Source organism: Struthio camelus, chromosome W (assembly GCF_040807025.1).
Source record: "Struthio camelus isolate bStrCam1 chromosome W, bStrCam1.hap1, whole genome shotgun sequence".
In the NCBI taxonomy this organism is placed as follows: domain Eukaryota; kingdom Metazoa; phylum Chordata; class Aves; order Struthioniformes; family Struthionidae; genus Struthio; species Struthio camelus.
Genome location: NC_090981.1, coordinates 16,455,387 through 16,472,226, shown reverse-complemented (window position 1 = coordinate 16,472,226; position 16,840 = coordinate 16,455,387). Strand labels below are relative to the sequence as shown.

The window sequence follows — 16,840 nt, the reverse complement described above, 5'->3', positions numbered from 1 at the left end:
CCATGGTTAAATTAGGGAAGCTGCTCAGATTTAAGTAGGTCACTTCACGTAAAACACTCCACTTAGTTGCACGGTAAATTGCTTGGATAGCAACTTGAGCGGCCCTGACCAGAAAAAGGAAGAGTTGGGGGGGAAAAAAAACCCCAAAAAACCGATGGGACAGCAAAAGACTCACAGAAATGGGCTCAGCTGGCAGTAAGAAAAATAGTATTTATAAAAACAGTAATGGAAAGGGCACAGGATCTACAGGTCTTGTTAGGGAGGGGGAAAATACCCGGCCGTTCGAGCGGCACTTGGGTGTGGGGTCCTACAAAGGACCAGGGCGGGTGGGGGCAGTGCACGCAGACATGGCAGAGCTGTGAGCTGTACTTAGAAAACACAGCCCTTTTATATTGCTGCTGCTTTTCTTTCTCACCTCAGGGGTTAGTGTAGCGAAAGGAAGAATTTACTACAAAAATTTGGTTTTTCGTTAAGAGCAGGTCCCATGCTACAAAGTTGATTTAGGGCTGGTTTGCGCATTTTAAAGTGCTTCCATGTCTGATCCTGCCTGGGCAAGAGCTTAGTGTCATGTTCCGTTTCAGGTTATCAGTTCAGATCCATCTTTACCCTGAACTTTTATAAAATGTTGACTTTTAACAGTAGGCCCACAGGAGCCACTAATGGAGTACAAGGAGTTACAAGTTTCATTTCCTCCCAAATTTTTCATGTCGTATTTCACAGGATGAAAGTGTCTCTAGACAAAATTGTTTCAGTGTTTTCAAGTACCAGAAAAACAGCCTGCTGGTGCAGGGTCAGCTTCTGCCTTAAAATCTGAGCAGCTCCACAGAAATTTGTGCACGCTTTTACAGGTTTTCACCGCTGCGGATTAAGAAGCTGATCATTCATGATTAATCTTCGCTGATTTTAAGCACTAATATTTCCACCAGTGTGGTTTTCCGGAGGAATAACTTGCAAAGCTGCGGATAATGCTCCCATGTGCTGGCGGGGCCCACCCTTAGCAATAAGGTTGCCACGGAAACAGCAAAACTGTGCTCGCGGGAGAGAGATGGGGTGAGAACGAAAGGGAGATGAGGGAAATTTGCAGCAATTTTTCACTGAAATAACTAGAATTTGTTAAAATGGTGTTAAAGCGCACTTTTTTTTGCAAGGGAAGGGCTACAGTCCTGGCGGGGAGGGGAGGAGAAAACACTGTCCTATGTTTTCTTTGCATAGGATAGTAATGCCGTATTAGCTTTATAGGCACTGAGGTCTGACTTTGGGTACTTGGGTTGGGGACAGCAGAATCTGAACTAAAGGATGAGCATTCAGTCCTGTTATTACCGTTATTACCACTTCTTAAACACGCAAACCTCACAACAACCAGGATGCTTTGGAACTGTGTTCCTGGTTATTTGAATCCCATGCACAAAAACCGACCGAGCAGGTTTTTACTCAGGCTGTTTCAGTTTGTCAGTGGCAAACCACTCATACTGCTGCAACTTGACTGATAAAAGCAGGAATTTAAATCTGATCCCCTCTCCCTCCAGAAAGGTATCAAGGCCTGAAACCGAACACTGTGTGCAGGTGTATCAGAGGAAGAGGAAGACAGAATACGATACATCAAGTACGTACAAAGAGAATAGCTACGTCAAAATTATCCCAAATTTGTCTTTACTTAAAATAGCTACATACCTTCTTAAGAAGATTAGGTCATAATGCTTTCTGGTTTGTCGCAGTGGTTTTTTGGCTTGTCTGTAACCATATCAGCTGAGGTTGTCACATAAGTAAAGCAGGATTAGGCCTGATTAATAGGTAGGTAAAAGATTTCTGGGAAATATCTAGCTCATGCAAAGAGGGGTGGTATTTTCCCTTCTTGATTAACTAATCAAGTGAAGTTATGTCCCAGCAGGATATTAGAGGCCTTTGTGCTGTCGAAATACTGCCTTTCTATGCGAGGAATTGACCATTTTGATACTGAAAATTCTGCGAGACAATTTGCCAAAACAGAGCATTAATCACTGTGTCTTTATCAGGTGACAGTGTGAAGAATATCCTATCTACCTGACAGAGTAATCATGGTAATACTAGTTGTTTATGTCCTGTTGTAAAAAGGTAATTCGACTACGATGGCCCAGTGACTGCTTTTCGTATGTTCTCAGTGGAACCAATAGCGACATCCGTACTTAAGGTTGTCTGACGTTTTCCCCGTTCCTTCTAATTTTGCTAAACCTGAATCTGTTTGGAATATTTTCTTCCAGAATCATTGTCTTCTCATGCACATTTTTTTTTAAAGTCCAGTTTAGTCCAACAGCAATAGTACTACCCCTGAGCAGGAGCTGTTGAAATGCAGATGGCCTTAAAGCTCTTTTTAACCGTTCCTAAGCACTTAGTTGTTTACAGTACATATGTACCAAAATATTATAGTTACATATTTACCAAGGTACTGTCTACAGTACCATTTACCGAACAGAATTAGATCTTTTTCTCTGATTGTGATCATGTGTTAATATTTCTCTAAATACGGTGCTCTAAAACCACCTTTTCCACATTCAGGAGAGCTTCTTACTTTTTATGTTGATCTCAAAACGTTATCCAGTTTAGCTTGTGTGTTGACATTGCCTTCTACCTTCATGGTTATCAGCAATCTATCCTTTTGACCCTTACCCTAAGTGGAGACCGACATTTTATTTCTCCTCTTTCCTTTCTCTAATCTGCCACCCCGATATCTGTCTTTTTCTCCCTTTTGCTGGTAACAAAAATTCCTTTTTTCTGAAATACAGGCTGCGGGGGTAGTTACAGTGCAGAAGGAAAAAAAGGGGGCAGCTAAGGATAAGCCTTTGAGAGCTACGCGGAGAGGAAAAAGGAAGAACTGTCACAGGAGACACTAAATGAGTCAGGTGAGGGGAGAAGCCGTAAGAAGGCAGAATTGAAAGACCAGTGGAGGAAAGTTCCAAAAAGGGGGGCATAGTCAAAGGTGCCAAAATCACTAATACTTCAGAAGACCTGCTGTGCTGCGTCAGACAGCGTGTATCTCCTCATTGTGCATGCATTGTTAGGATTGTGTATTATTTTGCGTTTATCAACACTGAATTTCTACCTGCCGTTCTGTTACCCAGTCAACCACAGACTCGTTATTCCCTTAACGTTTATTACTCATGGCGGCAGTGTGTCGGGCTTGCATCCCTGCAAAGAAGGGGGGAAAAAAAGGTTTGTTTTTAGCTTGGATACACTTTACTAGCTGACCTAGTGTAGTTGCAGCAGTACAGCTCAGGGGGAATGCTTATGGCTGGGGAGGAACCTGAAGAGGGTTAGAAAGACTAGGGTGGGAGATGATGCTGACAGGACAGAGGAGAGAATTAGGGGCAGTATGCAGGGAGAGGTATAGGAGGGAAATAGCAGATTGAATGTCTTACTGTTAATAGTGCTATGACAAACTCTTACTAATAGTAGTAACTAGGCTCAGTAGTTTAAGGCTAGCGTGGCACAGGATGCATGCAAGCTACCACAGTGTTATTGGAAACATCCACAGAGACCTTTGAACGCTCTGGCATTGAAAGAGAGGGAAAGATTCAAAGAGAGGAAGTAACTATATCCTAATTTTAATTGCAATTTATGGCTATTACAACACCTCTTAATTTTGCTCCCTATTTCCTGGAGTTGGATTTGGACCTGCTGCCTGTAGGGCGAAGTTTTTATCTTGTCCAAGAGCTAGAAAAGGCTAAATTTTCAAATGACCACTTCTGTCAGTTTAGGGCCAGATTCGGAAAGGAGACCCATTTCTAATCAGACACTGAAATGAGCAGCAGATTTCAAGCATTCAGGAATTTAGCAGCTACCACTCTGTTACAACAGCTACTGTCAGATTTTCAGAGGCGCTCAAGATATCGGACACCTTGGTAGCATTTCTAGGGCCAGGAAAGGAGCGTCAGAAATTAGTCCTTCTGCTGGTGCACTGAGAAGCTTTTAACCCTCTAGCTTTCCCTGTGCCTCTCTTTCACTGCATTGATGATCCTGCTATTTTTAAATATCCACTGTGCTAATGGGGCAAATAAGTACCCACATTTTTTCAAGCAGTTCTTTTGCATCAGAGCTCTCTGAATGCAAATCTGTAAAATCTGTGAATCTGCTGGTAGGCATACAGAGCAGTCAAACATCAAACAAAATGTGCACATTCATGTTCCCATCCTGGATGTAAATGAACCAGCTGAATGAACGCACCGGGGAGCAACCCAGAGTTGCCTCCGTGGTTTTTCTCGCTCGCTGCCCCGTTAGACACCCCTCGCGTTTCCCCGGCAGCCCCCTTAGCTTTCCCGGGGGCTGCGCGGTCTGTCGCCGGCCGCTGTGCCGCTGGCTTGGTTTGCTGGCGTTGCTGCAGAAAAAGCTGCCGCCCGTGATGGGAATGGGATCTTCCACTATTTAGCAGGCCTTTGCTGAATGAGTCATCAAAGCCGGCTGGTATTGGCTGGGCTGGTTAGCACCCAAGGGATTGCCTGGCAGAGGCTGCGAGGCCTCGCTTCATTCACAGAAATGTGGGGATGCTAGCCAGCCCTTTCATTCACACGCACAGAATCTCATTCACATTTTGCAGTTTCGCTAGCCGCTTCTAACGAAGAGACCCGTTTGGGAGCGATAGGGTTTTCTGGGCAGTAGAGACAAGTAAAAATAAGCGATGGTGTGTATATTTGCGGTTGCTATGCTAGGAGGATGAAGAGAGGAATGAATGCTGTGTGGATGCTGTAGCAGGTTTGCAGTGTGGTGATGAAAGGCTATTCCGCAGATCACTAGAAACCTGCTTTTACACTGACTAGGACATTGCCATTATTCATCACTGCTGGGATAAGAGGTGCTGGCTTAATTTAATGTGTCATAAATATACTAACTAAATACCTGTATTTAAGCTGTTTTAGTGTATTTGCACTTTATATACTGCAGCCTTTAGTCATGGGAGAGGGAGGGAATACCACTGGATTTTTCCTTTAAATGTGCTGCAGTTAGTCATTTGTTTAAAAAAAAACAAAAAACTTTGCACTGTGCAACTTCTTTGATCTGAATTTGTTTACAATGCAGTGTATTGTCCTGCATCCAAAAGATATTTTGCAAGGAAGATCAATTTATAGAAAGGAGCCATATGGCTCTTGTGATGGGCATTGTATTTCACAATGCTATATACATTTTGTATTTTTCAGACAAAATGTAGGAGAAATGAAATACCCAGTTTGTTCATGTTTTGCTGCTCCTCAGATCGAGTGTTTGTGGCTGACATTTATGCTTAATAAGAGCTGGTGCATTTTTTATTTTTCCCTGCAGGACGTCAGTTTGCTACTACATGGACTTTTTAATATTCTCCTAGTATTTCTCAATTTTTCAGAATTAAACCAAATATTCCACTGAATTGAAGATCCATTTCACAGCTTTCTTTGGAGTGAGTATCAGTGGTGAAAGAAAATACATCTCTTAAGCCTGTTGTCGGACCTCAGAAAAATACTTTTCGTCACACATAGGTACTTTATGTAATTCTGCATGAGAAAAAGAAGGTTGCTGTGGAGTAACTGGGGAGAAGGATTTGTTTCTGTATCGAAAATTGGATGTAATAGTTTCCGTGAGAAACAGCATTGGCACAAAGGCACTTGTTAAGTCTGTTAGGCTGCTTTTGTGGAAGAAAATGTGCATATTCTTTAGTTCTGTCATCTGTTTTTAAAACACTTGTGTGCATTAAGGTGTTCTGAAAACCTTAAAGGTATCTATATTTTGCTGAGGGGGGAGTGGGAGGGGAAGAGGAATGTGTATGTGTAAATATTATCCAGATATTTGATATCTAATTGTGTCTCCTTCATAAATTCACAAATATGTGAGGTGGAAGAACGTTTAAACAGAAGAATAGAGTGTGGTGTTTTTTAAAGGATATTAATTCAGTTTTAGAGGTAATTGCCTTTGGTACCAAAAGAGGGGGGAAAAAATGAAAGGTTGGAAGGAAATATCTGTTTGAGAAGATAGGAAAAGGAAATTTGAGAATTGATTGGTGCTAGTGTGCTGTAAGTGGGTGGATGGTTTTTTTTTTCCTTCTTTTTTTTTTTTTTGCTACAGGAAGTGATTTGCAGTGTTCACTGAGCCTTTTGTTGAAAAGGGTCCTTCTCATTTGTGTGAGTCATGCTTTTGCTGTGAGCGAGTTGGCAGCTCTAAGCAGGACTGGGATCTCTGTCATAGAAAACTGTTACTTCACCCAACCTTAACGTGGAACCATAAGAAATTTCTTAAAAATATATGTATTTTTGTTCTTCCTTGTAACTCTTTGCTTTTTTACCCTAAAATCTCGTTGTCCGTCCGTGTTGTTATGAATCGCCTGCTATGTTAGCGCAGGCATCTCCTGCGTTGGCATCAGATTTGCCAGAACATATGCAGGAAACCAGATAGAAGGGCATGCTTCAACGTACCAAGTATAACCGCTTCAGGAATGATTCGGTGACATCAGTTGATGATCTTATTCACAATTTGTCCATGAACAGCAAGGTTTCAGCAGTTGCTACGACTTCAACAGCACCTTCCTACCTGGTCTCGCCAGAGGTTCTCCGCAAGGACCAAGAAGATGGACCCACCACCCTGTGCACCCTCATCCATAAAGTGTCCCACTTGAAACTCTCTAACACAGGCAGCCTTTTGGGTATCAAAAACCTCTCCTCTGCAGTAAAGGAGCTTGCTGTCTCCAAGTTGCAGGGAAGCTCGAGTGCTTCTAGCTCGGCAGCAGGGGCTTCAGACAACACATGTAACCTTGTCTCTGCCACTTCGTGTTCTCAGCAGGACGTGAGCAAGATGAGTATGGGGAAAAAAACACGGTCAGAGGAAATGCACCCGGGAGGTGAAGACTGGAATCAAAGTAGCAGCTTTGTCAATAAACCCTCTCGAGGATGGCTGCACTCGAGTGAGAAGATCCTGGGACCTGGTGTGACGTACATTGTGAAGGTTGGTCTGATTTCTTCCATTCTCTGTTTTTATCAATGAAAAATTCTCCGCTGGTTTCGGTGACAGGCTAGGCAGGCTGAAAGGATCTCTATTTGTATGCTCCTTTTTCTGTGCATAATGCATGGTATGTAAATGCAGAAAGGCAGGGTTGGAAAGCAGTGTTAATTTGTTATATTAGAGCAAACCTGCAAACAGGCTATTGGGCAGATAATGTTTTACAGCTATGTAAAAATACTATTTTTAAGCTAAAAGCTGGTTTCCTTACTTGTTGTTTTTTTTTTCCTTCTTCTAAATTTAGGTTTTCAGTGTTATCTGGTATACTGTGTATATCTCAGATACATAGGTTTTCAATATGTCTGGTGCAATCTACAGGAGGAAAGAAAGACACCTTGGTGTGTGAAGACCTGTTTATCATGCACGATATTTCAGTTTGAAAATATCTTTAAAGACATGGGTGTTTTTAAAGTGAATTTATATTTGAAATCTTACAGCAGTAAGGCACAGAGCGCAATTCTTATCTTGTTCCACAAATAGAAATACTGTTGTGGGTAGAGCAGGAAAATGCAGCTTGTTTTACATAACAGGGATTCAGCCACCTTAAATGTTATTGCTCTTTTCAGTTCACTGCATGTCAAGAGTAGCAAATCTAAAGTTTCCAGGGTAATATTTCTGCATGCATTTTGAAAGTGTTTTGAAATGAACTGTAAAATTCAAGCCTCTGAGAACAGGGTATGTGCAGTGTTTTTGTAGTCAGGTAAGATTCTGGTTACACCTTCCAGCCTAGTGTGCAGTAAGTGTAAAAATAACATTATCGTCCAGAATTCATTCTTAAGTCACCATGTTTTATTTGCCTGGTGGCTCCTGTATCTTAAGTGTCAAACTGTTTTGTAGCAGACGATGAACAAGATTTTAGATCTATTCTTCTCGTCCTATTTTGGGGATAAAAGTCGCAGCATGAAGTTTATATCAGGATGCCTTAAACTGGGTGACAGCCTTGTTGCTTAACTCTCCCGAATTTCTCTCAAGTCTCCTTATGAGAAACCGAGTGCATATTTAACAGTTGGTGCACTAGGCAGGAAGCAGTTTTCATTTCTTTCTGTTAGTGGTGATGGTAGATTTTGCAAGTGGTGGCAGATTGAGTAAGTCGGACAGTTCGAAGCTCTACTCAAAAGGTACTATCTTTTTACTAGCTGGAAATTTGCTGGAACTACAGCAGAGAGTCAGCACTGCCCTTCAGAGCACAAACTGCTGCTCTGTAGCGGCTCGAGGAGTGTCTTGATGAAAAAAAATGACCCACTGATGCTAGATACAGTGGTTCTGAGACAGTCGTTCTTTTGCACGGCGATATTCTGGTTAACAGAAGGTCATTTACCATTCTCTCATTAGCTCAGGAAATTCAGCTCTTTTTGTTTTGTGTTTTGCTTAGGACGTTGTAAGCAGGCAGATAATGACTGTGAGAATTCACTGCTGCTGTTTGTTTTACCTGAAGTGATACTTATGAAGCAGAGCAAGCACAGTACTCATTTTCTTGAGTTAATTTTTCACTGGTTGGCCCTCTGTATGCTAGAGCAAGCCAAAATGTGTGAGTGGAGAAGAGAAAGCTAAATACAAGTGGACTTATATTTAAAGTTAATAATTAACCCCTTAGTGCAGCTGGTGTCCATTTTGAAACCATATTTGTAGGTAATATTATGTTAGACTTTTTAAAATGAATCGTTAGCGTTATACAACTTACACTTTAGGGTTTTTTTCATGTCGTTGGAATTCATGGAAACTTGCTGTTTGTCATTTCTATTCAAAATAGGGTGATATCTTCAACATACTGGTCTCTGGCCTGTTGAGTCACAAACCTGTGCTGCAAATGTCAAAACAAAGGTTAAAAAGCAATATCAAAATCAATGGCTAATGTATGAATGAAAATAAACCAATCCCCTTTAGTTCATAATTTGCCTGTTCATTAAGTATCTCAGAATTTTCCTCAGCAACGCCAGCGTTCACGTAGATAAGAATAGAAGTGCAGTTCCCACATCATTAAACATTGTTCGTTCCAGGGCTTTTATGCATTCAGACCATCAAATCGATACATAGATAATGTACACTGAAGGGAAACATTCCTTAGATACCTCATGGCTATATTGACTATCTGGGGGACTTGTACCATATTTAATTAGTACCATATGCCTTGCAGAGCATTCCATATGCCATTAGTTAAATGACACCAAAATTAGATTTGTTGTTAACCAGCAAAGCTTTTCTCATTTTGCGTGTAAATGTGCACTGGGTTACTATTTTCTCATTAGTTCCCATTCAAAACATGAAAATGATTTGTGGGGCAGGGTAAACTGTCACTCCTGGGCAGTTTGGTATAATTGATAGTGGAATCTCTTGAAGTAAAAGCATCAAGGTTCTTACAGGCAATATATGACAAGTACGTAATGTATTTATGACACTCTTTCCATAAGTTTCTCTTTTCCGAATCCACAGGGGTTTACAAAATAAGAATTGCAAAAGAGAAAAGTGACATTTTGCTCACTGATGCTGGTGGTCATTAATTTTTTTGCTAGGCTTTACTGCTGTCCCCATCTTTTGTATTCATATATTGACCGTTTTTTAAATGGGCAATGTTACTGTGGTGCTTAAAAATGGATGAAGGATTATAATCTACAGGAATTGTGATCTGATTATCATGATCTGTTGCGACAGAATTATTTTCAGCCGTAAAACTACTGGCCCTTTCTGTAGTCTTTATTTTCCCTGGATTTCCATGGATTTCATTGTGTATTTCTTTTTTTGCTGGAAAAAATTCTTCACAAAAACAAAAAATTAATTGCGTAGCAGATTAGACTTTGGCCGTGGCCAAATTAGGAGACATGAAACAGGGAGGTACTGATGTTTTATTTGACCCTACTGCCGAACAGTTTAACAAATTAGGGATTAATGGAGAAAAATGAAATGATTTGCAGTGATAGAAGTCATTCAGGAGTTCAGTATTTTCCCCATAGAGGAATAGATTACTATAGAGAGTGATTATAGATGATCACGTTGTCAGAAAAACAAACACATATAATAAAACGTATAAAACTATGTAATGTAACAGTAGTTAAATGTTTCAGTGAAATCCATTTGTTTCCGATGATAAATGTCTGCCGATGAGTTTAACTGAGTAATTGCAGAGATACTTAGTTTTTGTTACGATTAATTAAGAGCACAATGAACAGTCATGATAGGAGGCAAATATACATCTGCCTTTAAATAACCTGTGGTCAAGTTTTCTTGTAAGTATTGATGAGTTTAAAACCCTGACTTTCAGCGATTAAAACTAAATAAACCTGAAACACTATGGCATAATTTATAACCCCATATACAGCATATCCAAAAGAGATAACCAGTCTTAAAAACAAGACAGTGGCATAGACAAGACCTGTGTAAATGTAGTATTAAAAACAGGTACAAAGATATCATCTGAGAAATAGGAGGAGAAAGAACTTCACTTAAAAGGAGCACCCTAAGCCAGGCAAATAATATTTCAATGAAAGAGCGTATTAAATAATTAAGGTTATAGCAAAGTATCTATCTAAAGAGTATAATGCCTAGGTGCAATTATTTCTTTAACATTTTAACGCTTTCATGTCTTGGCGGGGGGGATAACAGCTTTTTACATCTGATGAGGCAAACTGACATCTTTTGTGAAGCTGTTTGAATACATCACGAAGTGGAGGCTTCAGTTCTGCAAACATTTCTGCCTGACACTGCTTACAGGAATATTCTCGTTGAAATAATTGAGACTACTCCTATGCTGAAAGTTAGGTATGTGCTCAAGGATTAACAGAATTATTGTGTTACATGCTCTTATTGCGCCCTTTTATTTTGCACTGTAGTACTCCCTCCAGCGCATGAGCAGGACGTGCATGATTTTAGCAGATCTCTGCAAGTAGAGAGTGAATTTACAGAATGACTTTTCTCTTTGATGGCTAACCCCAACCAGGAAGCACAGCCTTGAATGGAGTTAACATGGTAGAAGCGGCACCATCTGCGGCCTTCCCGTAGAAGACCTCGGAGCTCCCTGGAAGCTGCTTCTCTTTTTTTCTTCTGTCCTAACCAGAACTGATTTGTTGCTGGTATACAGTAAGAGCAAAATACCAAAGCTCTGTGGCTTAGTGGTAGTGCTCGTTGTCTGCCTCTTTGAAAGGTGGCCGCGGCATCCTATATAAAAAAGAAAAAGGTTTTCTTGCTTCCTTCTTAGCTCTTTAAATGAAGTCAATGTTACGGTCTACGCATTTTTTTTTTAAATAGTAACATTACAGCAGGACTTTCTAGTTTCTCTTGGTTTTTGATTGACGCTAAATATTTCTTCTTCTTTGCAGAAAAATTGATACCTTTTTGGAGGGAGAGGGGATCAGATTTAAATTCCTGCTTTTATCAGTCAAGTTGCAGCAGTATGAGTGGTTTGCCACTGACAAACTGAAACAGCCTGAGTAAAAACCTGCTCGGTCGGTTTTTGTGCATGGGATTCAAATAACCAGGAACACAGTTCCAAAGCATCCTGGTTGTTGTGAGGTTTGCGTGTTTAAGAAGTGGTAATAACGGTAATAACAGGACTGAATGCTCATCCTTTAGTTCAGATTCTGCTGTCCCCAACCCAAGTACCCAAAGTCCTTGAGCTGGGGTTCAGAGAACCATGAAACTGGCTTATCCCTTTGGATATTAAAACTGCCTGCATGCATTTGGTTAGGCAAGAGAGAAAAAAATAAGTAAAAAAACAGCTTTGCTTTTAGCAGCTCATTCCTCCTTGTATGCCATATTCCTTTGCAATCACTTAGTAGCCTTCACATTTGCTTTCGCTGCCATTTAGGCTCTAAATGAATGATACTGACGCTTGTTGTTCAGTTCACAGTCCCTTTTCGGAGCTCCCTCAGTCTGAAACACTGTGGGCCTGTTTTGCAGCCCACTAATGTTAGAAGAGAGTTTCTCACGGAACTTAAATCGGATCCTGTGTGCAGAAATCATACAGGAGGATCTTTAATTATAATATGATTCTAATTATATGAATCAAGTGTTATTACTATACAGTTGCAGACGGTTCAGAAAAAGCAATGATTTTAGTGCTGAAGGATCAAATTCTCAACATGAATGTCTGGTTTGCAGTATGAGCATTTGCAAAATGCCCTGGAAGCTTTGATGTAATTTCCATACCTAAGGTTATTTTGTAAGTGGTACAATTTGGGCCCTGTTAATGTTGATTTGAAGAGTAAAATCACAGCTGTATTTTTTTAAAGGAAAAATGATACAGTCCTACTAGTTATTTAAAGTTACAAAATCCCTAGATAAGTTTAGCTGATCCATTTAGGAAGTAAAACTGCATTCAGTCAGTTTTCCTTCTTTCTCTTTTTTTTTTTTTTTAACTTGGAAATTGGATTGTTGGTTTCTTTATTTGCTTTCAAATGTCGGCTATAGGAAGAATACCATGTGCCCAGTGTAAATATCTTCCACTACAGAGAACATATGGATGGGCTAGGATCTGCTGGGAAAACTCATGCCTTTCTTTGCTGCTGCTGCCCTGCCTGGGCACTTCTTTGTCCGTTAGCAGCATGACCCTTTGAGAAAACTTGTTTCCATTAACACCCCATTTATACTTTCTTTATAGCCTGACTTCATTGCGCAGCAGAAAGTTGAAGTGAATGCACGAAGTATCAGCATTAAATATTTTTGATGTTTGAAATGGGACACGTGCAGATCTGGCATGGGACAGTGTCTCAGAGAACTGGTGCCTTCCCAGCTTCCAACACCTTTTCAGGGTGATATATCCTCCCAAGCAATGAAACAAATTCCGGAGGCATAGAGGAAAAAGGGCTCAGGACTGCTTTTGTGTGGTCCTGTGCAATCATGCGATATTCATATTCTTTGTGTTTCTGTATATTTGCCATAACATTTGACCTGGTGCTGGCTTTGGCTGTTTCAGCCAGATCTGAGGCAGGGTCTATCCATCTCAGCTGTGATGGGCATAAAGGATGGGACCCACTGCAACCTTATTCCAGTCATCATGTGTTTTTAGGGAGAGATCGGAAGAAAATTTAATGAGGGTAATCTGAAGTGTTTGTTTAATCAGACTGATAAGATGGTAGTTATTCCCTTAGATTTTTCGAATAAGCTTTTCATAGGGTCAGAAAAGATTTTAGTCTCAAAAGGTTGGCTCTGAAAATTCAAGTCGTGACTGAAAGTTTAAAAAGACTGAAAAAAGCCTTTGAAATTATCCAAGAATGGTAAGCAAAAGGATGGAGATAAAAATAAATCAAAGGCAGTGCAGGGAGTTGCAAAGAAAATAGTGTGAGATAAACAGAAAAAATGAACTAGGCCTTATTTCTGTAGCACCATCACATTATGTTTGTTGATACAAGGGTTTCTGTTTTGTCTTTATTATTATCTCAGAGTAGTTCCTGAAATTGGATGCATAAATTAACCAAATACCAGAAATAATAAGGACAAGACTGAAAAAGAAAGGAAAATCCTATCTTGGAGACTGCTCAGCACCATTAGGCTTCCTGTAGATATGCTATTTTACTAACATGCCTTTATTCCCATTTCTGGGCTTTATTAGCATAGAAATTATACAAAGGAGTGCATGTCTTACTGGAAACCAGCATCTTCACTAACGTGTGACGCTGTATAGCTCTGACAAAGTTATTATCAGAAACAGAGCCCTCTTTTTTCTTATAGACAAACGTCTTTAAGTAACCACAGGAAATTTTAAAGGTACCTTCCACCCTTAACTTCCCCAGAGGTGAGAATGTTTCAGAAATACCCGTCTCGCCACCGAATGCAGGTGCCATGTTTTACCACCACTGGTTGAGTGCAGATGATACAGTCTTATCCATTTTTAGTTACTTTTTTTCTAAAGTCTGAGCAGGAATGGAGAGAAAAGGCCAAGCAGATAAACTGTGGAGAGTCTCCTTCCGCACAGAAATAATTAAGTGTGAAGCTGCACTACGAACATTACAATAAGCTGTTGAAAACCTCAGCCAAGTGTTTTGAACCTACTCAAAGCCTTTTCTGGGACCGGAGACAGAAACTATGAAGGCACTCCCTGGTATGAATCTGTTCCTAGATGATTGTTATCCTAACTGCTTCAGGAATGCTAAAAATCATCAGTATTGAAGATTTTTGACCAAAGACCTGGTATGAAACCAAACTGCGCTACCAGCTCTGCTGAACTTGTCTCTCTTACAGCACTTCAGCAGTGTTAAGAAGGCAATGAAGTCTAGCTCACTCTACTGTAGGGTTAATAATAATAATAGTAATACCAACCTTGTATGGAATGCTTATTGTTAATAGATCTTAGTGCTTTACAAAGTACAGAAGTTTGTTCACAGGCTTCAATACAGAGTACTACATAATGCAAAGTATCAGTCTTTCGATTTTACTGAAGAGGAAATAAAGACTTAGAGGGTTTAAGTGATTTGCTCGAGGTTATGCAGGAAGTTATTGCCAGAGACTTGCACGACATGTATGCAAGGCTTAGCGGAGCGCTCTTCCACCAGGCCACACTCTGCTCTTCAAAGCCGCTAGAGCAAAGGGCTATTGTGAATGGGGCTCCAGCCAAGCACGTTCTCCCTTCCCTGAAGGGCTAAATTAGTTTGTAAAATGTGAATGCTGGTACTGATGGTGAGGGAAAAAAATTGATTTCCAGGCTCCCAGGTCTCCAACTGAGTAGGCAGACTTGGCAAATCAGAAGATATCTTTTTAATTTGCAAGCTGAGCATATTTTTAGCAGAAAGTGTAGTAGAAATTTTGGAGAGACAAAAAAACAACTTTGCCCAGCTAAGCAGACCTTACCTTTGAATTATGGGCTTCTGTGATGCTCTTGTAGCAGTAGTCCAAGAAGATCACCCAGCACACGGTGCATGTCATAGCAGGCAGAGAGAAGGAAAGATTCCCTATTAAATACATACCTGAAAAGTGTTTCATAAAAGGCAGTAAGTTGTTCACCCTCAAAGTTAATATCATATATGGATACTTTAGTGGATCAAAGTCATGGGGAATGTCTTGGATACAGCGAGATACAGGATAAGTGTTGTCCATTTTAGAGTCTTAGTCTGGTATATTCTGTTAGCCTGTGGTTAGCAGTATTTATGAGTATATTTTTTAAATCAGTGTTGCGAATAACAGTTCAGGTTACTTAATCCTAGGTACGGAGGCTAGGCTCTAGTAAGTTGTATGAGAGATGTCTGAAGAACTAGAATTGAGGCTAATCCTATAGAGTTTAGTGGGGCAGATTTTTCAAGCTAAAACAAGGCTGAGGCTACTTACAATGCTATGTATTTGTAGATTACCCCTCGATTTCACACTGTTCTGTAATCATTCTTTTATTAAGGCAATAGTTACACTGGATAAATGGTCTGCACATGAAGCAGGCACACACTGGAAGAGAAAATTTAAAATATTGACTGTTGAAGGTGTATCTTTCTGCCATTTTGGACCTCTTAAAAACAAATGCTATAGTCATAAAATAAGCAGAGAGCACTAAGTGAATAGAAATGTCTAATGAACCCCTTCTTGCAAGATATTTACTTTCGTCAGGGAGCAACAGCAGCGGAGCAGCTGCATGAGAGGCACAAGCTGGGAGCTGAGGGTGCCTGTCCTGAGCTGACATGGGGTGGGTGGGGGTCCTAGGCAAGGTGGTCAGGGCCATTGGGGTCTGTTGGAGCCCCCACTGCCTCGGGGATTGTTTTCTAGGAGTCTTTACAGCCTTTGTGCTGCAAGGGGACCTTCTACAGATTTTTCGTGCTTTCAATTGAGCCCATGATGTCTCTCTGTCCTTGCTTCCTCCATCTTCCACTTCGCAGGTGATATTTTGGACTCTCTTACTGCAAACACAGATAACTGATACTTAAGCACAAGAAAGAGAAAGCCTCTTTAATTTACTGGGTTGATAAAGTTTCAGGAAAAAGATACATTCTAATTGCTAGACTCTTGTGATAAGGAATAGGGGCACATGTAGCACTGACATAAAGCAAAGGACTCTCTCTCTCTCCCTCCCTGTATAATTCAGATTTTCAGTGGTAACACTGATAGTATCTTTCCTAAATCACACCTTCAAATGTACAAGTTTGAAAGCGTGTTGGTGTAGCCTTACAGATACTTAGCACGGGTTTATATTCAGCTTAGTGGGAAAGCACCTGTTAGAACGTCTCTCTTCTGGTTCTGTGCTTCAGTAAGTAATACTCATCATCAAGCAGTTCTACTCGATGTCTAAGGTAACATAAATAATATAATAGATAATTCCAGCTACAGTGTTCGTATTTATGGCTTTGAATATCTAATTGCGATTTTCCACTATTCAAGCAAAATGTTTTGGCTGCAGAAGCCTTTGCATGTTTGTGTTCAAGGAATTCTGATGCAGAACATAAGCTGCTAGAGCTGATCTGCATGGTGCTTTTAAAGGAAACGTATCTTATTGGATATTCTAGGTAGCAAACAAAATAGTCTGGAAAATGTTCTCTGAATTAAAGTATGCACCAGTGAAGATGAAAGAATTCAATTATGATACAGCAATGCATACTGTAAAGAACTGTCCACATTGGTTGATACCATGCTATAATAACGAACGTTCACCCTACCTTATATACCTTGAAAATTACACGTAAAAAGTATTGAACTAAAGTTTTTGCAAATCCAGTCTGTTTTTTACTAAAACACTTGCACATGCAAGAATTGAGGCATAATGCAAAATGTGTTTGCGTTAATAATAATAGGATAAATGATTGTCCAATACGTGCATTTTGAATTCTAGCATTTCTGAGTTTTTGCATGCAAAACATGTATATGTAAAAAAAACCAAAAACATAAGGAATATTGTAGGTGAAAAGCTACTGATCTTTTTTGTGGAATCTTGTGAAAGCTGAATGTA

At 40.2% G+C, this 16,840-nt stretch overlaps 1 protein-coding gene across 10 annotated transcripts in view; it reads left to right on the top strand.

Annotated features, from left to right (window-relative positions):
• The window catches only part of LOC138060925 (SHC-transforming protein 3-like), a 103,787-nt gene that overhangs the window by 30,011 nt on the left and 56,936 nt on the right, over nt 1-16,840 (top strand). The window contains exons 1-4 of one of the 10 annotated variants that reach the window (XM_068924483.1): nt 4,464-4,651; nt 5,287-5,401; nt 6,483-6,637; nt 6,775-6,936. In XM_068924483.1, coding sequence (XP_068780584.1) covers nt 6,787-6,936 — 150 coding nt within the window. In that variant the 5' untranslated portion in view covers nt 4,464-4,651; nt 5,287-5,401; nt 6,483-6,637; nt 6,775-6,786. The other 9 variants (XM_068924485.1, XM_068924484.1, XM_068924479.1 and 6 more) reach the window with 9 other exon arrangements.